Below are 27,466 nucleotides of genomic sequence, written 5' to 3'. Positions count from 1 at the left end.
ACAGTGTCCCTTCAGTAAATTTTCTTAGACTGGTATGTATAGGTTTCTCTTTCTTGTTTTCAGTTATGCCTAACAAGGACAGAAATATATTTGAATAATATTCCTATATATCCCTATTGGAGGGATGAGATTGCATTAAAAAGGGAGGCACTCTTAATACATTATATCTTTTTAAATGACAGCATAAGAATTGGTGCAGCCATATTCCAACCATCTTATTCTTGCATGGTGAGCATCATTACTCATTTTTGAAAATTGTAGGGTTGATAGTGAAGTCTTTTTAAAAATGAAAGTCCGTGTCATCTCTGAAGTTAATGCAGATTGTCTTAATCTACTATTATTTATGTATTAGTCCAGTTAATTATCACAATTCATTCAGTGATGGAACTTCTAATAACATAGGATAGGAAGGATATAAGTGGATTTTCCACATTTTTATTGGGAAAATCAGAAGCTTCTACAGGGGCCATTCAGAAGTGTGGTTAATAAAAAGACCACAAATCCATGGTCCCTACTGTGACACTTTTGGTCTTACCACAGACATTACATTCATCCCCTTGATCTGTTGGATGAGAATTACCTAATGGGCCAAACTTGACCTTAAGTGGTTCATCAAAGTGAATCCAGGGATGCTGCAAAGCAAGCACTGATTACAAGCAAAGGTATAGCTACCACCGCTCTGTTTAAGCAGCTGCCTGAGACGAAGAATGAAGGTTGGCAGACCATAGCACGTGTCAGAAGCATCAGTCATATAATTTTATTTGGTTTGTTTTCGTCTTATGGAAGTCCTCTCTAGTAGGAATAAAGATGTTTAGAAGGAAAGGACTTGTTTTGATTTCTGATTAATTTAGAAGATATTCCTTTGGAGGGCTTGTATGTTGTCTATGCTAACCTGTACCTGTGTCTGAGTCAGAGGCCTTGGAAAGGTAAGGTTATAAAGAGTAGGGTGAGTGGATGCAAACCTCCAGTGTTTTACCCCTTAACACATTAGTGGAGCTTTATTTTGGGGGAGGAAAAAAGAAATGAGGCAGGATAAGGAAAGGACCTAGGGCTACCCTTGGACTGGGCAAAGAGCTTCTGGAGGCCACAGCTCAGGGAGATGGGGCATGTGTGAAGGCATGAGATGTATTGAGTAGATGGGAATTCAAGAAACAGGAAGAAATCCTCTTTACTCACAAAACCCTTTTATTTCCCCTCCCCCAACTGTCCTCTGCTTGTTTTGCTAATGAGGGATGATGAATCATTGTGCATTGAGCAGCTGCTACAAACCAGGCTTTGCTTTAGGCACTTCATGTCCAACCTCTGACCAATCCACCAACTGTCCTGGGAAAACTCTGCGTAGTGAAGTGGTCCATGGTAGTCTAATTAGTGTAAACTGTCAACTTGTCAGTGAAAATTCACTCAGGTGACTGTGGAATCAGAAAAGGAATATCCGTTAGAAGGACATAGAAATAACATGTAGAGAAGTTGTCATTTCCCGTGTCTGGGTACATTTATTTTTGATTGTTTATACTGAATTTATTTTTTGTTTTCCAAGTATTTTTTTTCAAAAGAGAGGCAGAGAGAGAATGAATGTCTGGAAAGCTGACTACTTGAAAATTATTTTGCTAGCGAACACTAGCAAGCATCACATTTGGTGACTTTACAAGAATCATCAATTTTATATTACAGGTGGTTCTCAGGTTGTAGTTCCAGTATTTTATACATGCATCCAGTCTGTTTTCTGCAACCTAGAGGGATGAGCTGTTGATAATTAGTTTTATGCCATAGGGGTTCGAACTTTGTATTAAAAGATATGTGTGATGTCCCTTTGCATGTAATGTGAATGAGTTATTTGATTATAGGAATTAGTTGTTTAGTCTGTTTGCTTTGAGAACAGGGGACAGTTATCTTCTCTTGGGAGAGATCAGCTTTCATCTTTAGTCTATATTATTATAAATCTTTTTTCTTAGAGATAACAGATAAATCGCATTACTCATTGAATTAAGTTATGCTTTTAAAACTTGAAAGAACTTTATTGGAGAGTTTCAGGTATTTTATTAAAATTTATTGTAATTTACTAGACATAAATTATTGTGTGATAATTATCTCCCTTAGAAGTAATATATGAAGTAAAATTTTACCAATGTTAGCTCATTATTTTCACTCTATTTTATCATTTTTATTTTCTTTAGTTTTAAGTGTTCTGAAATAACCCCCCCAAAAACTTAATGCGTTTTGTTGAGAGAATTAATTATGTACCCAAGAAAATCTATTTTTTTATTAGAGAGCAGATATTCTAGCTATTTGCTTTGCCTTGAGAGAAATTTATAACAGATAAGGATAGGTATTTAGATTTATTTTTAATAGGAAAGTGATGTTGGTTTTCCATGTGAAGATTAAAAATTATTACACATGAGAAAATTACTATATAACAATGCAGTTTGTTATTATATGTTATTGTTATATGTTTATGTTATATGTTATTTGGAAAGTGGACAAATAGATGAATAACATATTATTTCTCTGACAGAAACTCTAAAGGTAATCCCAAGCCAATGAACTCCATGTAATTCAAAGAAAACTCTGCTGTGAAATGTACAATAGATAATCTAATGTAAATTACTTCCTTGGAGAGTTAATTTTTCTCTGGTGGTGAGTTATTAGTAGAGATAATTGAAGTGGTCATTGATTCAAAGGAAATTTATGGAATTAATGCCAGTGATATCTCAGAAATTCATAAACTTGATTTCTTAATGAGAAAAGTAACACAAAGAGTTTTTTCACTTTTTATGTGGTAATACTTTATAATATCATTTGATATAACAGAGGATTTTGATTCTCCAAGTGGCCTCAAACTAATGGCAGTTAGTCCTTCCTCTCTCCAAACTGGTATAAACTGAATTTATTTACGTTGGAGAGTCAAGCATTTACAGGACAGGATGTTCCTGTTTGATATTTTATGCTCTCTCATTTTCATCCACTGTGAATATATTGTCTTGAGCTCTTTTGGCAAAGGGAGAAATTAGCTTAGCACAGCTATTTTTTTCTGACCTCATTTTATTCTTTGGAAAAATCCTTAGTATTTTGCAGCATCAAAGTGGCAAAAATAGAAGAATTTAAACTCACATATATAGGGTCTGTGGCAGGACTAGAAAATAGCCCTCAGTACACAGAAGTTGCAAGTCACTGAGGGAAATTGAGCAGCCAGAGTCGAGCTTCTAAGTCATACTGCTGATCAGAGCTGAGGGTCATGGTTAGGATCTTTAAATAGAAACAGCATCATACTGGTTTTCTTTTACCCCCTCAAGCTACTCCCTCACCCTTGTGTACTCCTTATAGACTTCATTCTGATTATATGAGGATCTAAAAATAGAACAAAGATGGCTACATCTTTTTGTATGTGTGTGCTGTAATAAAAAAAAGAAAGAGATGAAACAATTTTATTGTTTGTTTTATTAACCGTAATATAACCTTAAGAATTTCTGTTAAATATGTTTACTTCCTTATAACTTGTACTACACTAGGCATTGTATCTGGCAAGAAAGGTAAAAAGTACACTTTTTTTTTTGTCAGAGTCAATTTTATGTTGTATAATATTATATACTACCTGTCAGTATAATACTTTTTATCTTTTAAGTTAAATGTGGTGATGCCACAATTCAATAAACATTTGTGCAGCATTTATATGCTAAGAGCTGTGTGTAATAAAAAAAATGGGAGGTTGTAATTTAGCAGGGGAAATGCCTATTTTTTTGACTGTATCAATAGTATGAGTAAGTATGTATAAAATGGATAAGAGAGGTAAAATGAAATAGAATTATTAAGAAAGATAGCATTAATTTTGACTGAGACTTTGGAGTAGAGATGATATTAAAAAGAGGTTCCTAGAGGAGTAATGTTTAAACAGGGACTTGAAAGATAATTAGGACGGGGGTGGGAACACTCCAGGGTTGGCAGTGAGGTGGCCTAACATGAGTTAAAACATAGTTAAAGATTGATGAGTCTTAGGTATGTTTGGAAATGTCAAATAATCCATTTTTTAGGTGGAGCCTTAAAGAGTAAATTTAGACCAGACAATGGAAGGGGTTGAAGGCTGTGCTGAGGAATCTGGACTTCATTCTGTGAATTATGGGGATTCTCTGAAGGCTTTTGAGTAGAAGAGTTATCTTTAAGGACAGTAACTGATGACAGTAGGAAGGATGTAGGTGAGAAGGAGACAGAGGGAGGAAAGGAGGGGCCTGGCACATGGAGATATTTCTTGGCAGGCTACCGGTAGTTCAGAGACAATAGACTACAATGAGAAGATCACAGTGAGAATGGATTTCTGAATAATATGGCTGGGGTTTGATGGCTGATTGACCTGGGAAGGGGAAAAGGGAGAAAGAAAGGAGTAAAAAATTTTCCCGTCAATATTTTGACTTAGTAACTTGGAAAATGCTGACGCTATTAGCTAAAGTTGGGAATATTGGAAGACAATGGGGAAAATAAAAAAATTCCACTTTGGTCATATTATACATGAGAATTAGTGGGATGTCCTTGTGGGGCAATCAAGCTCATGAGTTATGGTAAAAGTAATATTGATAAACCGATTTCTGAAATCATATATATATATCAACATTTAATACATGAAATAATTCAATTTCTTTAACATCTTTAATTGGAGTATAATTGCTTTACAATGGTGTGTTAGTTTCTGCTTTATAACAAAATGAATCAGTTATACATATACATATGTTCCCATATCTCTTCCCTCTTGCGTCTCCCTCCCTCCCTCCCACCCTCCCTATCCCACCCCTCTAGGTGGTTACAAACCACCTAGCTGATCTCTCTGTGCTATGCGGCTGGTGTAGATACTCTTCAAGTTCTGTGATCTAATACAAAACTCTCCAGTTGTCTTTTAAAAAAAATCTATAAAATAAAGGCTGTAAATGTCCTTTTATCTCTGAAATTCCATGACTCTGAGTGGTTAGGGATTCTTTAAAGTTTTTTTTTTTTCTTAAAACAGCTTCATTGAGATATAATGCATATACGATAAAATTCACCCATTTTAAATGTATAATTCAATGGTTTTAGTATACTCGTAGAGTTGTCCAGCTGTCATCACAATTTGGGAATATTTTCATCACCCCCCCACACACAAATAAATTCCATATCCCTTACCGCTAAGTCTCCATTTCCTTCTAATCTCCTGAGTCCTAGGCAACCACTAATCCACATTCCGTCAGTATAGATTTTCCTGTTCTGAACATTTTGTACAAATGGAATGATACAATATGTAGTGTTTTGTTTCTAGTTTCTTTCACTTAGCATAACACTTTCAAGGTTCATCCATGTTTTAGCATGTATCAGTACCTTATTTTTATTGCCAAGTAATATTCTCATATATGGATATACCACATTTTATTTATTGATTTATTAATGAATGGGTTTTTCACTTTTTGGCTCTTATGAATAATGATTCTGTGAACATTTGTGTTTATTTGTACTTACGTTTTCATTTCTCTTGGGTATATAACTAGAAGTGGAATTGCTGGGTCATATGGTAACTCTGTGTTTAAACTTTCAAGGAGTTCCCTGACTGTTATCCAAAGTTGATGCACTATTTTGCATTCCCACCGGTAATATATGGATTCCAATTTCTCACATCATTGCCAACACTTGGTATCATCTGTCTTCTTGATTATAGCAGTCTTGGTGGTGTGAAATGGTATTTACTTGTGGCTTTGATTTGCATTTCCCTGTTGGATATGATGTTGAGCATCTTTTCATGTGCTTATTGGCCATTTGTATATCTTCTTTAGAGAAATGTCTGTTCAGATCCTTGACCTGTTTTTAATTGGCACACTTGTCTTTTTATTATTTAGTTTTTATTATTGAGTTGTAAGAGTTTTTTAATGTATTCTAGACACAAGTTCCATATCAAACATATGATTTGTGAATGTTTTTCCTGTTCTATGGGTTATCTTTCCACTTTCTCGATGGTATCTTTTGAAACACAAAATGATTTAAAATTTGATGAAGTACAATTATTTTTTCTTTTGTTGCTTATGCTTTTAATGTTATATCTAAGAAACTGTTCCTAATATGAGATCATGAAGATTTACACCTATGTTTTCTTCTAGGAGTTTTATGGTTTACCTCTTGCATTTAGGAATTTGATACACTTCAACTTAATTTTTGTATAATTTTGTGAGGTAGGGGTAAAATATCATTCTTTTGTATGTGGATATCTAGTTGTCCCAGCACCACTTAATGAATAGACTATTTTTTCCCCTTTAAATTTTCTTGGCACCCTTGTCAAAAATTAACTGACCATAATTGTGAGGGTTTATTTCCGGAGTCTCAACTCTGTTCCATTCATCTTTATTTCTACCCTCATAATAGTATCACACTGTCTTGATTACTGTGTCTATGTAGAAAAGTTTTGAAATTAGGAAGTGTGAGTCCCACAAGTTTCTTCTTTTTCAAAATTGTTTTGGATATTCTGATTTCTTTGGATTTCCATATTAATTTTAGGATTATCTTACCAAATGTTGCAAAGATGCTAACTGGGATTCTGATAGAAATGGCATTGAATCTATAGATAAATTTGGGGAGAGTTGCCATTTTAACAATATTAAGCCTTCTGATCCATGAATAATATCTTTTCATTTATTTAGGTCTTCTTAATTTCTTTTGAGAATGTTGTATAGTTTTCAGAATATAATTTTGCACTTATTTTGTAATTTTATTCCTAAGTTTTAAAATTGTTTTTGATGCTATTGTAAATGGAATTGTTTTATTAAGTTCATTTTCAGTTTGCTCATTGCTACTCTATATACAATTGTTTTTTTTATGTATTAATTTTATATCCTGGAACCTTGCTAAACTTATTATTCCTAATAGTTTTGTAGTGAGTTCCTTTGGATTTTGTATGTTTAAGATCATGTCATCTGCAAATTGAGATTGTTCTACTTCTTCCTTTCCAATCTGGATGCTTTTTATTTTCTTGTTAATTGTTCTGGAAAGAATCTCCAGTGCAATGTTGAATAGAAGTGAAGAAGACATTCTTGCTTGTTCCTAATCTTAGGGGAAAATATGCAGACTTTCACCATTAAGTATGATGCTGGCTGTGGGTTTTTCATAGATGTCCTTTATCATGGTGAAGATGTTTTAATCCTAGTTATTTGAGGGTTTCTTTGCTTCCTCTGCCTGGAGTGCCCTTTCTTTTCTCTCATATCTGGTGAATACCCTCATATCCTCTAAGACCAGCTTAAATGTCTCCAGTCAACAAAGCTGATCCTTTCCCTCTTTCCACTTCTGGCTTTAGGGTTATAAGTCATAAAGGAATGGAAGAAATTGACTTTGAGTCACTTTTAAAAATGTTTTTCAATTTGGAAAATATCCAATTATTAATTCAAGGCACTCAGATCAGAGCCCTCACAGATCATTCCATTTAACCTGCCGAGGGACTGATTTTCAGGCACAAAACTTGGATGGTGAATTTGCATAATACATTTTCAAAGTACATTTTCAAAGTAAAAACTGATGCACATCTCTCTGCATAGGTAGTAATCATTTTCAAAGTACAAACTGATGCACATCTGTCTGTATAGTTAGTAATCCATGCATTTGCAAAAATCTAATAAAATGTGTCCTGAAGATACAAGTTCTAAAATGATAAATATTGAATATTCTGCAATAGAAAAGACATTGTGAGCTATCTGATCCAGTGAAATGAATTTTTCATTAAAGTGGCATATTAATTGAAAACTGAAGATTAATGCTTTTTACTTACATGTATATTAAGTCACAATTCACTTCTGCCACTTTTCTTTTCAAATAGTGAAAGCATTGAGTTTTGCCTTCACTTGAGCAGGTTAGCTTTTAACTTACTTTGCTGGATTTCTTTCACTCACTTATTTACTTACTAACTCACCAATTAATTTATACAATTAATTTTAAAATGTTCATTTATAATAATTTCTATAGGAAAATTAAATAAAAACAAATCCCTATTCTGCAGGAATTTATTTTATTAGAGAAATTAAAAGAATTTAATGTGAAGTAGTTGATACAGACTTCTAGTTGAAGTTAGCAGCCTCAGTACATGTGTCAGCTTCCCTTTGCCCTAACATATATGCACATGTCAGACATGCACGCACACAAAGGGGAGACAAGCTGGGAAAACGGACTTATAAAACCATAGAAGAAATGTAAGCCTATTATTTATACCAACAAGTGTAGTCTGTGATTCATAAACATAAATGGATGTAAAATATACCAGATACTTGAGAAAACCCAGCAAAATGAAAGATGAACCAGGAGAGATGATTCTAGACCAAAAAAAGAACAAAATAGAAATTAAAGTTTTTAAATTAATATCTTCAGGAAGATTCTAACTTTTTTGCATCCATAAATTAATATAAACATGATATGAGAAAATAAGCAATCAAAATTAAAATAATCTGGGAAGTTAAATATATAATAATAAATTGTAATAAAGTTTGAGTTGGCTAAATCATGAGATGCTTGTAGTTGAAAATAAAGTAAGAATCTGGAAGATAAAGTGAAGGAAACTATTAATTTCTTAGGACTGCCTTAACAAATTACCACAAACATGGTGCTAAAATAACAGGATTATATTCTCACAGTTCTGGAGGCCAGAAGTACAAAATCAAGGTATCAGCAGGGCTGGTTTCTTCTGGAGGCTCTGAGGGAGAATCTGTTCCATGTTTCTCTCTTAGCTTCTGGTGACTGCTGGCAGTCCTCGGTGTTCCCTGACTTGTAGATCCATCATTTCAATCTCTGGCTCTCCATCTTCACATGGCCTTCTCTTGTGTGCCAGTGTATCTATTTCTCTCCTCTTCTAAGGATTTGCCGTTGGATTTAGGGCTCACCCTAATCCAGGTTGGTCCCATCTAGAGATCCTTACTTTAATTACATCTTCAAAGACCCTTTTGCCAAATAAGGTTATATTCTGAGGTTTGAGATGGACATATCTTTTGGGGGCCACAGTTCAGTCCATTACAGAAACATACCACAGAACTGGAAAATATGAGAGTGAAAGTCTTTAAGGACCCAAGGAATAAATCTAGTTGGAGGTACCATTCAAGATATTTAACCACTGATATGGCATAGGCATAGACTGATCAAATGGAGGCTATCCAGTCAGAATTGATGCTAACTGAATATTAGCTCAGGATTCCAAAGCAGAGAAAGTGGGCAGTGAAACACAGGAAATAATCAAAGACATAGTAGAAGAAAATTTCTTCAGGCTTAAGAAAGGTTATTTCTTAATATTGAAAAAGTCTGGTAAGTATGTCAAGTAAGATAAATGAAAAAAAAAAGTTCTAGGAGAAAATAATTTGGATACTTTCTAGGGGGAATCCCATCCCTCCAAGGATAAGAGAAAATCTGAAAAGTTTCCAGTGAAAACAAATGGGTTACCTACAAAGCAATGTTAGAAATATGAATCAGATTTTTCATCCTAATTCCAGGTGCTAGAACACAAAATAGCAATATCTTCAACCAACTATCTGAAAAATTAGGAAAAAACGGTAATAAAGAAACTTTGTATTCACAGTTTTTGGGCATTGAAACTGGAGTAGGTGGTGGGGAGAAACACTCTTCATTTTCATTTTATGTCCTTTTGTACTTTTTTTTTTAAGAACAGTTTTAAGTTCACAGCAAATTTGAGTGGAAGGTACAGAGATTTTCCATATCAGGTTTCCCCCACTATCTGGAAGTAGAGTGTTCCCATAAAACCCTTTCTAAACTGAAGTGTCCTAAAGCAAAGAAGCAATTACCTTAAGACACATCTTTTTGGATGGATGCACAAAATAAATCAAGATAAAGTACAGACACAGTTCAAAGCTATGATGGCTTGATGTTGAGATGCTGAGTAGTTCCCAGGGAAGGAGCTTGGAGGTGCCACTTTCGCTGCTCAGGGTGCGAGCTGCCTTTGTAACACCTCACTGCAGAACAAAGGCTGAGTGCTAATTTTGCTTTTTGCCTTTTTTGGTAAAAGCAAAAGTCCTCTTTGGGTTTCTTTCAGTTAATGAAAACATGTACTAATGTAGGTCTCTCATAAAAGCCATAAAGTGGACTTTGGAAAAGCGGGGCATACCTGTATTCCCTACCCCACCTATGCATAGCCTCCTCCATCGTCAACATCCCCCACCAGCGTGGTTACATTTGTTAAGCTTGACAAACCTATACTGACACATCATAATCTCTCAAAGTCCATAGTTTATGGTAGGGTTCATGCTTGGTGGTGTACGTTCTATGGATTTGGACATATGCATAATGACATACATCCACCATTATAATATACAGAGTATTTTCATGGCCCTAAAAATCCTCTGTGCTCCACGTATTCATCTCTCCCAACCCCTGGCAACCACTTACTATCTCCATAGTTTTGCCTTTTCTGGAATATCAAATAGTTGGAATCATACAGTTTGTAGCCTTTTCAGATTGACTTCTTTCAGTTAATAGCACGCATTTAAAGTTCCTTCATGTCTTTTCATGGCTTGATAGCTCATATAATTTTATCACTAAATAATATTTTAATGAAATAACATTCCATTGTCTTCCAGCCTCTACCCATCCATTGTCTGGATGTGCCACAGTTTATTTATCAGTTCATCTACTGAAGGGCACCTTGGTTGCTTCAGTGTTCTGGCTGTTATGAATAAAGCTGCTGTAAACATCTGTGTACAAGTTTATGTGTGGACTTAAGTTTTCACCTCTTTGGGTAAGTATCAAGGATCATGATTGTTGGATCATATGGTAGGAGTGTTTGGTTTTGTAAGAAACTGCCGAACTGTCTTCCAAAGTGGCTGTATTGTTTTTGCATTCCCACCAGCAATGGATAAAAATTTCTGTTACTCTACATCCTTGCCAGAACTTGGTATTGTCAGTGTTCCAGATTTTGGTCATTCTAATAGATGTATCTGGTATCTGATTGTTGTTTTAATTTGCATTTCCTTTATTTGCTTATTTTCCATCTGTATATCTTCTTTGGTGAGGAGTCTGTTAAGGTCTTTGGCCCATTTAAAAATATTGTGTGCTTTATTGTTGAGTTTTAAGAGTTCTTTATATATTTTGGATAATAGTCTTTATCAGATATCTTTTTTGCAAATATTTTCTCCCAGTCTGTGGCTTGTCTTCTTATTGTCTTGACATTGTTTTTTAAAGAGCAGAAGTTTTAAATTTTAACGAAAGCCGGCTTATCAATTATTTCTTTCATGAATTGTATCTTTGGTATTTTACCTAAAAAGTCATCACCATACCCAAGGTTATCCAGGTTTTTCCTTTGTTATCTTCCAGGAGTTTTAGAGTTTTGCATTTTACATTTAGGTCTATAATCCATTTTGAGTTAATTTTTATGAAGGATGTAAAGTCTGTGTCTAGATTAATTTTTTTTTGCATGTGGATGTCCAGTTGTTCCAGCATCGTTTGTTGAAAAGACTATCTTTGTCCATGTTTTGCTGAAAGACTTACTTTCAGCTTCAGGTTCAGAGTATTCACCAGCAAAATAACCACTCCACACTTTAATGAGCAAGAATTAAGGAAATTTATTATATAAGTAGTAAGTTACAATATAAGGACAAGTAATATGTATATATACAGATAGAGAAATAAATGTACATACATCACCAGTTGGGGAAACACCTACATGCAGATCCAAACAATGCTGGGAAGTCCCTGGAACAGCAATCTGGAATCCCAATTGGAAGGTCCTGGACAGTGTGTCCACCCCACGGGTGAGACTTCAGAGTGTCACCCAGAGGAGTCCTGTTTTTAACGCCAAGCTGCGAGCTCATAATCATCAGCTTACGTGCAAATATGCAGCTCTGGCTATTATCATAAATGCTTTGATACTTTAGTCATAAGTCTCGAGGTGTTCACTGATCCCGGGAACTGGCCAGATTCCCAAGGCCCAGGAAGTTCCGTGACTTACTCCCTTCCTTATCTGTTGGTTCCCAAGACTTGCTAGCACCATTTCTGCTGACCTGCACATAGTCCAGCAGTTCAGTATGTAGCTTCTTTCAGGGTCTTCGTTTAGTCAAAGGCCTATCGTTGCCTCTGAAGCCTGAACAAGACTATTAATTTTCCCAACAGTCCATTACATGGCCTTTGCTCCTTTGTCAAAGATCAGTTGGCTGTATATATATATGGTTCTATTTCTGGGTTCTCTATTCTCTTCCATTGATCTATTTGTCTATTCTTTCACCAACATCACACTATATTGATTACTGTAGCTTTATAGTAAGTCTTGAAGTTGAGTAGCATCAGTCTTCCAACTTCATTCTTTTCCTTCAATATTGTGTTGGCTATTCCCAGGTCTTTTGCCTCTTCATATAAACTTCAGCATCAGTTTGTTAATATCCACAAAATAACTTGCTGGGATTGTGATTGGAACTGCATTGAATTTATAGCTGAAGTTGGGAAGAACTGACATTTTGATAATATTGAGTCTTCCTATCCATGAACATGGAATATTTCTCCATTTATTTAGTTCTTCTTTGATTTTATTCATCAGAGTCTTGTAGTTTTCCTCATATAGATCTTACACCTATTTTGTGAGATTTATACCTTAGTATTTTATTTTGGAGGGTGTTAATATAAATGGTACTGTGTTTTTAATTGCAAATTACACTTATTCATCATTAGTAAATAGGAACGCAATTGACATTTGTATATTAATCTTGTATCCTGCAACCTTGCTGTAATTGCTTATTAGTTCTAGGAATTAAAAAAAAAAATGATTCTTTTGGCTTTTTTTGCATAGATAATCATGTCATTTGCAAAACAAAGATAGTTTTATTTCTTCCTTCCCAGTTTGCATAACTTTTATCTCCTTGTCTCATTGCATTAATAAGGACTTGCAGCATGCTGTTGAAAAGGAGTGGTAAGAGGGAGCATCCTTGCCTTGTACCTCATCTTAGTGGGAAAACTTTGAGTTTCTCACCATTAAGTAGGATATTAGCTGTAAGTTTTTATAGGTTTTTTATAATCAAGTTGAGAAACTTCCCCTCTCTTTCTGGTTTACTGAGGATTTTTATCAGGAATATTGTTGGATTTTGTCAAATGCTTTTTCTGTGTCTATTGATATGATCATGTGATTTTAAAAAGTTCTGTTGATATGAAGGATTATATTAATCCATTTTTGAATGCTGAACCAACTTCGTATACCTTGGCTGTTGTCTTAGTTTGTTCAGGCTGCCATATGAAATATCACACACTGGGAAGCCTATCAACAGTAGAAATTTATTTCTCACAGTTCTGGAGGCTGGAAGTTTGACATTGGGGTGCCATGGTCAGGTGAGGGCCCTCTTTCTGGTTGCAGACTTCGCATTGTATCTTAAAATGGTGAAGGAGCTAGGGAGCTCTGTGGGATCTCTTTTACGAGAACAATAATCCCATTCACGAGGGCTTCACCCTCATGACCTAAGCACCCAAAGGTCCCACCTCCTACCAGCATCACATTGGGCATTAGGATTCCAACATGTGAATTTTGAGGCGGTGTAAACAATTAGACCATAGCAGTCATGGTGTATAATTCTTTTTAAAAATATGTTCTTTAATTCTGTTTCTAATATTTTTGTTAAGGACTTTGGTGGCTATGTTCATGAGAGATATTGGTCTGTAGTTTTCTTGTATTGTCTTTGCTTTTGGTTGTAGGGTCCTTTAATACTTTAAAAAACATATACATGTGTTATCTCTATAATTTAAAAAGTTAATTTCAATAATAACAAAAGAGTAGTATATGGCAGTGCTTCTCCAACTTTAATGTGTATATGAACCACTGAAGAATCTTATTAAAAACAGATTTTGATTCAGTAGGTCTTGGGTGATATCTGAGATTGTCTGTTGCTAAAGAACTTTCATGATAAGCTGATGTTGCTAGTCCTAGAACCATACTTTGAGTAGCAAAAAGTATACAGTAAGTCCAATGAAGGGTGCAATAGTTTTTTTAAACCAAAATAATTAAATTGAAACAGTGGTTGAATTAAAAAAATTATTTATACTTAATGGCTAACGAGGGTTTAGAAGCTATCCCTAAAAAGTCATTTTATGATAATTAAGTACTACTTGGATTAAAAAAAAAAAAACCTGACAGGAAAATTAACGACTTAATGTCCAGGGCTGGAGAGGGATGAAAGTCTATGACATGAGTCTTAATTTGCTTCTGGAGATCAATACTTAGCATCATTAACAAGATCAATATAACAGTGTAGCTTAGAATAAAAGAGATTTTAGTTTTTCCTTGAATATTCTGTAATTCCTCTCTGAAAATTGCCGGGTTTTCAATCCTGACCAATGCTAGGAAACATGAGTATAATATTTACCGATGTTGTCATTTATCTATTGGTTGGTTCATTCCTTTGTTCTTTTATATTTATTAAACACCCATTTTGTGGTGCTGAGTAAAGGAAGAGAGCATGTGCTGCTCCCTGAGTTCCCAACCATGCTTGGACACCCATAAAACTGAATTTCTATCAGGACACGAGCCTGGGACATACAAGTCTGCAAAATGCAAAAGTCTGATCTGTTTTTTTTCAAGAGGGGGAAAATCTCTAAGAATTACAGGTTATTTAACTTTAATAAGTTGGTTAAAAATGGAATGCAGTAGATTAATTTATGATAAATTGAAAGTATATTTAGTTTTTAATTTATTTAAAAAATTTTAAAACTTTCTATTTTATTTCTAACTCTACAAGTAACATAGATATTGTTTTTATAGCAATTAAGTAAATAAATGGGGACAAAGTCTCTTGAGTACTTCCCTCAACCCCAGTCACTATGCATTAAATATATATATGTATATATGTATGCATGTGTATGTATAAATGTACATTACATATAGATCGAGAAAGAGGTCGCTACATAAATACATACATGAGTGGGTGTGAGTGTGTGATGTTTCTACATAATTAGTGTCTATACTGTACATATTCCACAACTTGATTGTTTTCATTAACATGTCTTAGAGATCTTACTGTGTTAGTCCATAAAGATTTACCTCGTTGCTTCTAACTGCTATCCAGAATCCCTATTTAACTATTGCCTGGTAGATGATCATTTATGTTGCATCCAGCTTTTGCTCTTACCACTAGGTACACTGCATTGAACCTCCCTGTGCGTGCCTCATTGTGCCCACCTGTGTGGGCATTTCTATCAGGTAAACACTGAGTAGTTAGACTGCTCTGTTTTAGGTTATACACCTTTTATGTTTTGTTAGATACTTCTAAATTGCTAAGTTAATTTGTGTAGATCTCATCTTACTGATATTGCAAAGTACTAAATCTTAAAAGTGGTCTTTGAAAAACAACTTGTTCCTGCTCAGTTTAATTTCCTCAGTAACAAACCATAGCCCTGGAGATAAGGAGGGGGGGAAAGAAAAGCAATATATTTGAAGCGAAGCTTTGGATTTGAATTAATAATTTTCTTACTAGTGAAATTTAGAAAACTGCTTTGAAATATACAGTGGTCAGACACCCAGTTAGCTGGGCTGCCCAAACCCAAAGCCAGTAATCAATAAAGTAGCATCAATCTGAGGGTCGTTATTGAAGTTCCTCTGGTTTTACTCTTAATTAAAAAAATTGAACAGAATAAAAAGGAAGCTTAATAAAACTGAACGTAATGGGGGCGTTGGGCTGTTTTGAAAAAGTGACCATTAAAAGTAGAATCTTCCTCATTGGTGATGCCATCCAGTGATTCATTTCATTTATGTTTAGACTGAATTCAATCAGCAGGTAACTGGCTCTCCTGGCTGGATACTTTCCGCCCCCAGCTCTTCCCAACCCTTCTCCACCTGGCTCCTCATTCTGTGGTCCAGTGCAGACATACCCGCCTTCACTGTTCATACTCAGACTATTAGTGCTAAGTCTATGTTTCTTACAGAACTCCTTCATACTCTTATGGATTATATCTGTTCTTTTCCCCCTCTCTCTTCACTCGTCATTGGACTCCTTGAGGACTGAACCATGAATTGTCCATTATTGTAGTCCCAGCTGGCAGCACTGAGCTTAGGTGGTTAAGGATCTGAACTTCAGACATCCGTGTGCAAACTTCAGCTCTGCCACTTTCCAGCTCTGTGTATTCTTGGGGAAATTGCTTGAGACAGTGATGCTTCCGTTTCCTTATCTGTAATGGCACAGTATAAACAATGAAATGATAACTGCTGTTATTATTATTGTCATTGTTGAAATATAGTTTAAGAAGAACTAAGTAAGAAAAACTCTTCAGACTATGTGAAAGAGGGCTAATGTATTATAAAAATTTAACTCAAATTTCCCAGTCTCTCTTATTTTCTAATAAAAGGAATAGATATGAGTTACTTTCGTTTTCATCTAGAATAAGCTTTATCTCTCTGCGTTTATTTAGCACAGACTTAGGGATCTCAATGCAAAATATATTTAGGTTTCCAAGATGTATGTTTTATCAGGCACTTCAAAATTTGACACTTACTCTTAATAATGATGAAAATATTCAGGAATGAACAAGCACCCTGAGTACCTCAGTGGTCTCCTGTTTGGCCCAAGGTAGCAATTTCAAAAAGGTGAGGGATCACATCTAAAGAAAACAAATGAACATTTTTAGAATGCGGTCTCCTAGCTGGCATACTCATCTTCCCAGATCTTTAATTCTCCTTTGGGAATTAACTCATATATCACTCTAGTTTCTATAGGTATAAAGTAGTCTTTGCACCAAGAGCTATAATGCTACCATTGAAATCTGGGTCTAGGAATTATGATTTACCTCTTAGCTTAGGCATTTTTTGCCTACCCTTCACCATGTTGTTTATTTCAGACAGCCCCTGTGCTCTTTTAACAGGGCATCTGGATTCAAACCTATACCTTTTATAGTGTCTGCCTGTCAAATTGGTACTGCTTCTGAAACCCTTTCTCCTCCCTCCTTTCCTTCTCTGATTTTATGTGCATCCTTTAATTCTCTCTTTCCTCTTAGAAAAATGCAGGTCACCAACAGAACCCCTTTCTAAAAGCATGCTGCCCAGGGAGCTCCATTTCCTGTGCTCTCCACCATTGCCAAATATCTCCTGCTTTCTATTTTCTCTTGTCTTCTGTCACAATAGTCTCTCTCTTTAATTCTTTTAGAAATAGATATGAAATATCTCTTTTAGAAGAGTGAATTTTTATTTTCACATCCCCTCTGAGCTCTTGTGGGTAGTGGTAACAGGAAAGCAGATGTTGTATATCGAAATTGTCATCTCCAGTCAAGTTGTCTCTGTGATAAAACTTGAGATTCTGTGAGGCCGCTGTGTCCTGGAAATGTCATAAGCAAGAACTTCTCTGCCGTTGATCATTCCGAGTCCCTGGACTGTATTAGTCTAGGGTGTGCTGTGAATAAGGACACTCTTGGTGCCACTCCCTGTATTTTGATTGCCTGCCATCTCTCAGTCTTGAGATTCAAGGTCTCGAAGCTCTGGCCAGACTCCACCTCATACTTCTGCTGCTGACAAATGAACCAACCTGCCTTTCTATTTCGAACTGTCTCTGAAAGCTTTCCAACAGTTTCTTATTGCCAAGGTCTCTGCCCCCAATTTGAAAGCCTTAGAAGTCTTGCCTTTTCCCTTACATCCATCTGGCCTCATTTGATCAATGACCACCCTCATGGCTAGATCTCAGTTTCTCTGGGTGCTATTTTATGTGTTCAGAAAGTTCCTTTCCATGCCATTCACCTCCTGCCCTGATCCGAGGCCCAAACGTGGAGCGGGCTCTTTTGGTTGCTTTTTCCTCTTGGAGGGTTCCGGTTTAGGCATGACCCTGAACGTGGAATTTTATTTTCTTTCATGTAGGTGCCGTAAGAGTCATTGTTATCTCCAAGATATTGGTTAAAAACTAAGGTATTGGATAGTGATTGTACATATTCCTGAATACCTTCATAAGATAGGAGATTTTTGATAACAGATCCTAAGAAGGAAATTCTAATGATGGAAAGCCAGTGAAGTGAGTATTTTAAAGGGTGTCTTACTTGTTTTTCCCTCAAATCATGCCTATGGGTACCACCTGATCATAATATAAGCCCCTGCCCTCCCCTTTCCTTCATACAGCTTCAAGTTCCCGTTCACAGTAACAGATAACTTCTCAAGGCAGTGGAGTGGGTGAGGCAATTTGTAGGGAGCCAGACTGCCTGGGTTTGAATCTCACCTTGGCTACTTATTAGGTATGTGATTTCAAGTGACATGTTTTAATCTGTTTCATAATTTCCCCATGAATAAAATGGGCATGATAATATTACCTACCTCAGAGTGTTCTTAGGTAGATTTTATATAAATTAAAATCTACTGGGCTTCCCTGGTGGCGCAGCGGTTGACAGTCCGCCTGCCGATGCAGGGGACACGGGTTTGTGCCCCCGTCCGGGAGGATCCCACATGCCGCGGAGCGGCTGGGCCCATGAGCCATGGCCGCTGAGCCTGCGCGTCCGGAGCCTGTGCTCCGCAATGGGAGTAGACCACAACAGTGAGAGGCCCAGGTACCGCAAGAAACAAAAACAAAAACAACAACAACAACAACAACAAAATCTACCTTATTATTATCTTGAACTGAAATAAGAAAACGCACTCCTAAGTATCTGGGCTGTAGCTGATAAAAGACTAAAATTTTTTCTTAAGTTATGTACATTTATCACATCTTTTATTCTCTGCCTGTATGCTCCTTCTGTGTTTGTCCATGTTAACAGCTCATAGTTTATCCTGGAGAACATTGGATGGCGAACATGTTCCATATAAATATTACTTCGTAAAGGCTTTTCAGTGATCTTGGTGATAAAGTGCACATAGTCTTGGGTTTGCGAGGCTTTCAGAATATTTAAATCCTATAGTCTTAATCAGCCTGATTTAACTCTGTGTATTTGGTCGATTTGTTAACTTCATCCAATGCTTTTAATGTAAATATAATCTGTTTTCCCAGAATGGTGAGGCTTGAGCGAGGGCATCTATGAGTGAAAATCCTTTGTAAACAGAAACATGCTATGCAGATATAAGATATATTAATAATAGCCTTATGAACTCACAAAATAATGAGTTATCTTCAGGTGAAAATAAGGCAGGTGTGGTTAGATTCATGTACTCATAAAAGCCTTGAAGATGATAAAAAGCACATGAAGTTTGCCTCTAATTTGTTGATCAATGACTATGGTTACTTATTTGCTTGTAAATATTTCAGATATTTAACTTTAACCATGCTTGACGTGATTTTTAAAACGTATCAAGTTTAGGAGAGCATAATTTTGTTGCCCTCTAACATTTATTCGGGTAGAACTCATTTTAAAGTTTTGAGGAAAGTGACTACTCTCCTTCGAAAACTCAAGGTAAATCCTCTTAAATGACAGGTGAGATGTTACATGCTTTACATTTGATAATACTTTATTCTAAAGATTCTAGTTTCTCCAGAAACTAGAGGCCTCAAGAATCCCAGCATTGGGGAAAGTAGCATTGAAGGTCTAACTCGCATGTTGAGCACCAGTGGAAGCCCTACAGATGGACTCAGTGTTACGCAAGGTCCATACAGCAAAACAGCTTTGCAGCCCTCTCAGGGGGCACACTGAGTGGTGACATTCTTTCCAGTGGCAAGGGAAAATACAGCAGGTTAGAAGTCCGAGCCGATGTCCTAAAGGAAATTTTCCCCAAAGACACAGCCAGTCTTGGTGCAGTTAGTGACAACGCAAGTACTCGTGCTCTGGCCGGTTCCATAATCAGTTCCCACAACCCACAGGACAGGGAATACAACAATATGGAGATCCAAGGGGACAGTGAAGCCAAACCAAGCCACTATCAGCTGGTGAGTGGAAGCAGCATGGAGGACTCACTCCATGTTCATGCGCACATGGCAGAGAATGAAGAAGGAGGCGGTGGTGATGGCGGTGATGGTGGTGATGGTGGCGGCGGTGGCAGCGGTGAAGAGGAGCCCCCCCCTGCAGACACCAAAGCTGTGAACAGAAAGACTGCCAGGCCAGCAGACCTTGGGGCACCAGCCTGGCCCAGCCCAGAGCATCCGCAGTGACCTGGAGAGCTCCTATACGCAGTCCGACGATGTGCCAGACATCACCTCAGATGAGCGTGGCTCCCCCGGCTGCCAAGCCGCAGCCCCTCAACACCCAGAGCCTCAGGTGCGCCGAGCCCAAGTGCGCCTATGAACCTCTCTGCCCCAGCTGAGGGGACAGTGTCTTGAAGCCGGAAGATACAGAAGCCAGAGTATGAAGTGGAATGAATGCTCCTGAGAAGCACACTTGTAACTGCATCTTTTGGAATCTTTTCTGGGGGGCAGGGATTTACGTATTTTATTTCAGAGATTCTCTGGTCACAGGCTTTCCCCAGGGGAATTCTGAGAAATTTGCAATTTCTTACCAGATGAAACATGGAAACTTTGCCCTTAGTTCCACCCCGCATCCCCTTTGCCCCCCACCCTTTTTTAGTTTTAATTTGTTGGTTAAACTGATGGTGGCAATCCGTGAAGTGTGTCGAAGAGTATACAGATGTATGTGTGTATATTGTATGTATGCTAAGATATTACTGAAGGACACATTTTAATAAAGATTTCTGTCGTAAAAAAAACCCCACAAAAACCTTACCTGCCCATGTTCTCCGCTTCCATTCCCTGCTGCCCCTTGCGCGCGCAGGTACTCCCGCCCGGCAAGTGAGCGACTTTTTTTAGAATAAATTTATTTATTTATTTATTTATTTTTGGCTGCCTTGTGTCTTAGTTGCTGCTCCGGGGCTTCTCATTGCAGTGGCTTCTCTTGTTGCAGATCCCGGGCTCTAGGCACACGGGCTTCAGTAGTTGTGGCTTGTGGCACACGGGCTTAGCTGCTCGGCGGCCTGTGGGATCTTTGTGGACCAGGGATCGAACCTGTGTCCCCTGCATTGGGGGGGGCAGATTCTTAACCACTGAGCCACCAGTGAAGTCCTAGCCTATTCACTAGCCTATTCACTATCAGAAGATCTCACCAGCAAATAGCAGTGCATTCCCTCAAGATGTCTCTGCTGATATGGAAAAATAGGAAGGAAATATCACTGGAACCATAATAGGCCTTTATAAACTTTGGCTTCACTGTTGACACAAACAGCCATTGTGTTCTTAAATCCTCTGACACCCTTTAAGTATCCTAGGAAGCCTGATAATGGCAAACATGTAAGCTAAAATAAAATCTGCTTTATTTTATGGTATATGGTTTTAAATGATTTTTCAAGATGTATAAAAGCATGTCAACTTCTGTTAATTTTTTATTAAAATCAAAACTTACCCCCTTGATTGTAACATCTTTACATGTACATATACAGATATATGTATACATATTTACACTTTCATTGTATTGTATACATATTTATACTTTCGTTGTATCCTACCAGTTCCCTAAAAGAGATTTGGAAAAGGTTAAGATAAATAACATATGCATGATAAAACTCATGAATTTCTACTAGACAATACTCTAGAACTTGGAAAAGAAAAGGAAATAGATTTGCTCAAAAAGAGGCTAATATAATTATGTCATGACCAGCTGATTTATTTGACCTTTAGCTTCTTGGAAGCCAGGAAAAAAATGGAAGTAGTCTGAGTTATACATTCTCAGTATCATAAAGGAAAGAAAAAGTCAAATTCTTAATGTATTATATTTAAATGTGGTTTTATATACATGATTTATCACACATTGGAAAAGACTAACGCAAAACATGTGTCTGTTTTACTAAATTTATATTTGTAGTTACCTTGCTTAGGGTAATGTGAAAAGTTTTTTCGTTCCCTGGGCATACTTTCTCTGTGCACACAATTTTGGGTAGCAGAAGGGTATGGGTGATAGGGAAAATTTTGCCATAGAGAAAAGAGTGAAAATTTTGAGTGTATCTAATTTTTAGAATATTGGCCGTATAGATAGGATTCTGACTTTCATAGTAACTAGCTGTCGCAACAATTGGAAAGTAAGGTTGAATGAAAAGAAATTGATTTTAAAGTTTGGAATTTGTCTAGAGAATGAAAACCTGTATCTTTAACATAGCTATTTGGAATTTGATTCCCAAAGCTCTGGTCTCTCTAAAATCTTAGCCTAGGAAATTCTTCTTTATTCAATAGGAGGGGAAGACAAATGGATTACTCACTATACTAATGCACTTGTAACATATTTGAAAAAATTAAACAAAGGAAAGCAACTCATAGAGACTCATAACTGAGAGGCATGGGATGAATAAGAAGGTGTAGTGGTAGAAAAGAAAAACAGATTTCTTCTTTGGGTGAAACGATGAAGACTCTGGCAGATGGCTTTCTAGATTAATAGCCTCCTTTCAGATTCATATGTGATAGAAGGTAATGTAAATATAGATTGGCTTATACTCTTGTGTTTTCATTAGCGTTATTAAACCTTCTGTTTGAAACCTAAGGGCACATAAAAGTTTCTTTAAAAAAAGCTTTATTCTGTGTAAATTAACTTTTAGTCTAAACACAAGTGTTTTTAATGTGAACCCTGGCATATTTTAGTATATTATGATGAATAGATTTTGTTTTCATTATGACAAGTAAAATGAAAAGAATAGAGAACATGAACTTAACAATTTGTATTTATTTCTATTAGGTACTTTGTTCGTCAGAATCAAATAACTTGTAATAAAGTTGTAAGAATTCATAACTAGCTGTACGTTGTTTAACCGTGCAAGACTTTCCCTTATATTTGATTCATGCTGGTTCACACCATTATCATCCTCCATAAAACCAAATATATAAGTTAATTCTCAATTTCTCTTGGAGTTTTGCACGTTTCAGAATTGTAATCTCTCAGAGGAGTTTTATTGTTGGTTGCTTATGTTGTCAAAACAAGAGTTAATTCTCAAACTTTACCAATTATCCGTGTAGTAAATCAGTCTCTTCTGTCAAATTTCTTCTCAAATATACATCAAATAGCATTTGTATAGTACTTAAGACATGAAACATGCTTTATGTCTTAGGTGTGTTCATTCATTTATTGATTCTCCAAATGGTCTTGATAGGGAAGGAATTATTTTTATCCCTGTTTTTCCAGTAAGGAAACTGAGAAGCAGGCAGCTAGTAAGTGACATGTATTTCAGGTTTCAACAGCTCACCTCTTTTCTGGGTTTCATATCAAAAGTTAACACTTAAGTCGATTTGCTCCCAATTTTGCACGGGAGGAGATTAAAAAATCAATGTCTATGGAATATGTGTCTAAAAAGAAGAGGTTTAGTGGGAAAAAAATACATAAATAAATATATAATCAATACATAGTTGATTAACCATGTTGTTTTAGTTTCAGGTGTACAACGAAGTGATCAGTTATACATATACGTGTATTCTTTTTCAAATTCTTTCCCCATTTAGGATGTTACATAATACTGAGCAGAGTTCCCTGTGTTACCATATCATATGATATTTGTTTTTCTCTGTCTGACTTACTTCACTTAGTATGATAATCTCCATGTCCATCCATGTTGCTGCAAATGGCATTATTTCATTCTTTTTAATGGCTGAGTAATATTCCATTGTATATATGTACCACATCTTTATCCATTTATCTGTCAGTGGACATTTAGGTTGCTTCCATGTCTTGGCTATTGTAAACAGTGGTGCAATGAACATTGGGGTACGTGTCTCCTTTCGAACCATGTTTTTCTCCGGATATATGCACAGGAGTGGGATTGCTGGATCATATGGTAGCTCTATTTTTAATTTCTTAAGGAATCTCCAGACTGTTCTCCATAGTGGTTGTACCAATTTTGGTGTATTGTTTTTGATAGTGCAGAACTGGTTCTCTCAATTGGATAACTGACTCCAGAATAATTGAGTTCTGTCATTATATTCAGCACCTCAGCCATCTTTTTCTCATGTCTTAATTTTTTTTTTAAATTAAGTTAATGACATGATTTCTTAGAATTGACTTCTCTGTAGGCTAATTGGAGATTCTAAATGTCTGGGCATCAAAATTCAGTGGCAATTCCAGAAGACATAAATGGTGGAGAGCTGGTTGTATCCTTTCCAGATTTCCCTTCCAGGCTGTAGTGTGCCGCTGGCATGCTTGTGTTAGAATCACACTCTGCTTTAAAACACAGCAAAATTGAGGCAGTTGAAGGCCATTAATAAAAGGCTGATAGCTTCATCTTCTAAGCTTACTGTTCTCTGGAATATACTTCAATCTCTTTGTGTATTATGTCTCTCCTGCCAAGCATGGATATTAAAGCCACCAATCAATATTTTCCATATCATTTAATCTCCCAGTCTATTTGTTGATTCTCTGGAAGTGCACAGTTGGGAGGACATGATAAGTTAGGTGTTTTCTGAACCAACAAGTTTGTTTATTTAAACCTTAAACACTAATTACACATATGTGGAAAAATGCAAATTATAGCTTGTGTAAATTACATCATCATCAACAGTATTACCGAAGTGTAAGCTTTAGGGTTCCTATTCCCCACACACCCTGTGGTGTGGAGAGATGCTGTAACAGAAAAGGGGCTTTATCTCTCAGTGATTTCAAGGCTTTCTTGTTTTTCCCCAGTTTTATTGAGATATGATTGACATGTAACATTGTGTAATTTTAAGGTTTACAGTGTGCTGATTTGATACACATATATATATATTGCAAAATGGGTACCACAGTAAGGTTAGTTAACGTAGCCTTACCTTACATAGTTACCATTTTGTTGTTGTTACGGTGATGACATTAAAGCTCTACTCTTACAGAATTTTTCAAGTATACCAGTATCGTTAACTATAGTTACCATGCTGTAATTGGATCCCCAGAATAAATCTTGTAACTGAAAGTTTGTACCCTTTGACCTACATCTCCCTATTTGAGAGATTTGAGGGGTTGCCTCAGCCCCTGGCAACCACCATTCTATTTTCTGTTTCTATGAGTTTGAAGTTTTTAGAGTCCACATATGAGATAGATCATACAGTATTTGTCTTTCTCTGTCTGACTTGAGCACTTAGCATAATGCCCCCAGGATCCATCCATGTTGTTACAAAAGGCAGGGTTTCTTCTATTTTTCATGCCTGAATAATATTCCTTTGTGTGTGTGTGTGCGTGCGTGCATGCATGCAACATTTTCTTTATCTGTTCATCCATTGATGGACACCTAGGTTGTTTCCATGTCTTGGCTTATTGTAAATAATGCGCATTCTGTATTTCCTTGGCTGGTGTACCCTGCCCTTCAAGGCCATCAGACCAGCATATAAGATGCCTGCACAGTATCTCCACAGACATTTCCTTGCCTCCATTCTCAATATCACGGCTTCCTTTTCCTTCTGTCCTACAACCATGCAGACATTAAAAAAATAACTTACTGAGGTATAACTAACATACAATAAAAAGCACAGATTTCAAGAGTACAGTTTGATGGGTTTTGACGAACGTGTACACCGTGTATTTCTGGCATCCTAGAAAGTCCTATCATGTCCCTTTGCAATCACTCCACTCCTCTCACTCAGGGAGCCACTGATCTAATTTTTGTCACCATAGATTAGTTTTGTTTTTTATAGAATTTCATATAAATGAAATATTGACTTCTTTCATTCAAAATGTCTGTGAGATTATCTGTGGTGTTGCATGTATAGGCAGTTCGTCCATTCTTATTTCTGAGTAGGATTTCATTGTGTCACTATACTACAAGTTGTTTCTTCATTCACCTGCTGATGGACATTTGGGTTATTTCTACTCTGAGACTCATATAAACAATGCTATATGAGACTGTATGTATGAGACTGTGTTTTAGTAAAACTTTTCTTTTTTTCTTGCGGTACGCGGGCCTCTCACTGTTGTGGCCTCTCCCATTGCGGAGCACAGGCTCTGGACGCGCAGGCTCAGCGGCCATGGCTTACGGGCCTAGCCGCTCCGCGGCATGTGGGATCTTCCTGGACCAGGGCATGAACCTGTGTCCCCTGCATCGGCAGGTGGACTCTCAACCACTGCGCCACCAGGCAAGCCCAGTAAAACTTTTTATTTTGAGATAATTATAGATTTCACATGCAGTTTTAAGAAGTAATATTGAGAGAGTCCATGTACCTTGTATTCGGTTTTCTCCAGTGGTAACATCTTGCAAAATTACAGTACGTTATCACTACTAGGAAATCGATATTGATACAGTCCACTGATCTTATTCAGATTTTTCAGTTTTACTCATTTCTGTGTGTGTGTGTGTATTTAATTTTAGGCATTTTTATCCCATGTGTAGTTTTGTATATCCACCACCATAATCAGATTCAAAACAGTTCTATTACCACAGAGATCTCTCATGTTGTCCTTATATAACCACAAGCATCTCTCCCATTCCTTACCCCTGGAAACCATTAGTATGTTCTCCATCTCTATAATTTTAGCATTTCAAGAATGTTATAAAAATGGAATCATGCAGTGTGTAACTATTGAGATTGGAAGTTTTTTACTCAAATTAATTCCCTTGAAATTTACCTAAATTTTACATCTGCCAATGGTTCCTTCCCATTAAAGGTTGTTTCAGTTTTTGGATACAATTTATAAAGCTGTCACAATTATCAGCTTACAAGTTTTTGTGTGAACATACATTTTCATTTCTCTGGTATAAATTGCCCAAGAGCACAGTTGCTGGGTCATATGGGAACAGTATGTTTAAGGAAACTGCCCATCTATTTTCCAAAGTGTCTGTACCATTTTACATTTTCAGCAGCAGTGTATGAGTGACCCAACTTCTCTACATCCTCATCAGCCTTTGATGTTGTCACTATTTTTTACTTTAGCCATTCTTAAAGGTTTGTAGTGGTATCTCATTGTGGTTGTAATTGTTTCCTTAATGGCTAAAGATGCTGAACCTCTTTTCATGTGCTTATTTGCCATCTGCTTTACCTTTTTTGATAAAACATCTCTTCATGTCCTTTGTCCATTTTCTTTTTGGATTGTCTATTTCTTTCCTGTTCAGTTTGGAGAATTCTTCATATTTTCTAGATACTAGAACTTTATTAGATAGGAAGTTTGCAAATATGTTCTCCTGTCCACAGCTTGTCTTTTCATCCTCTTATACAGGTCTTTCACAGAGCAAAAGGTTTTAATTTTGCATAAGTCCATTTTATCAGTTTTTCCTTTTACTCGGCTTGGTTTTGGTGTCATCTGAGAACTGTTTGCTTAGCCTTAGATGTCAAAGATATTTTCCAGTGTTTGTTTCTAAAATGTGTTTTTTCTAAAGGCTTTATGTTTTTACATTTTATATTTAATCTGTGATCCATTTTGTATAAATTTTTGTATTAGGTGTTTAAGCCTTAGATCGAGGTTCATTTTTTTTCTTTTTTGCCTAAAAATGGCCTATTGATCTAGCACTGTTTTTGATTTTGAAGTGGCCATCCTTCTATTGAATTTCATTTGCATCTTTGTTAAAAATCAGTTAGTGTATTTTGTGGGTCTATTTCTGGGTTCTCTGTTCTCTGCCATTGATCTGTTTTCTATTCCTCCACCAATATAGTACACTGACTTGATTATTGTATCTACATAGTAAACCTTATTATCA

The 27,466-nt window shown here is 36.5% G+C and overlaps 1 protein-coding gene and 1 pseudogene across 14 annotated transcripts in view; both read left to right on the top strand.

Annotated features, from left to right (window-relative positions):
• The window catches only part of MCTP1 (multiple C2 and transmembrane domain containing 1), a 541,550-nt gene that overhangs the window by 75,126 nt on the left and 438,958 nt on the right, over nucleotides 1–27,466 (top strand). The window contains exon 1 of one of the 14 annotated variants that reach the window (XM_060296023.1): nucleotides 10,593–10,720. The exons of the other annotated variants lie outside the window; for them this stretch is intronic. Coding sequence (XP_060152006.1) covers nucleotides 10,691–10,720 — 30 coding nt within the window. The 5' untranslated portion in view covers nucleotides 10,593–10,690. Of the gene's footprint in view, nucleotides 1–10,592; nucleotides 10,721–27,466 lie in introns of those variants that run through there. 14 annotated transcript variants of the gene reach the window in all.
• Nucleotides 15,616–20,194, top strand: LOC115845257 (E3 ubiquitin-protein ligase RNF19B pseudogene; annotated as a pseudogene).

This window comes from Globicephala melas, chromosome 3 (assembly GCF_963455315.2).
Source record: "Globicephala melas chromosome 3, mGloMel1.2, whole genome shotgun sequence".
NCBI lineage: Eukaryota > Metazoa > Chordata > Mammalia > Artiodactyla > Delphinidae > Globicephala > Globicephala melas.
Note: the sequence above shows the minus strand (reverse complement) of the source record. Positions and strands in the feature narration are given on the sequence as shown.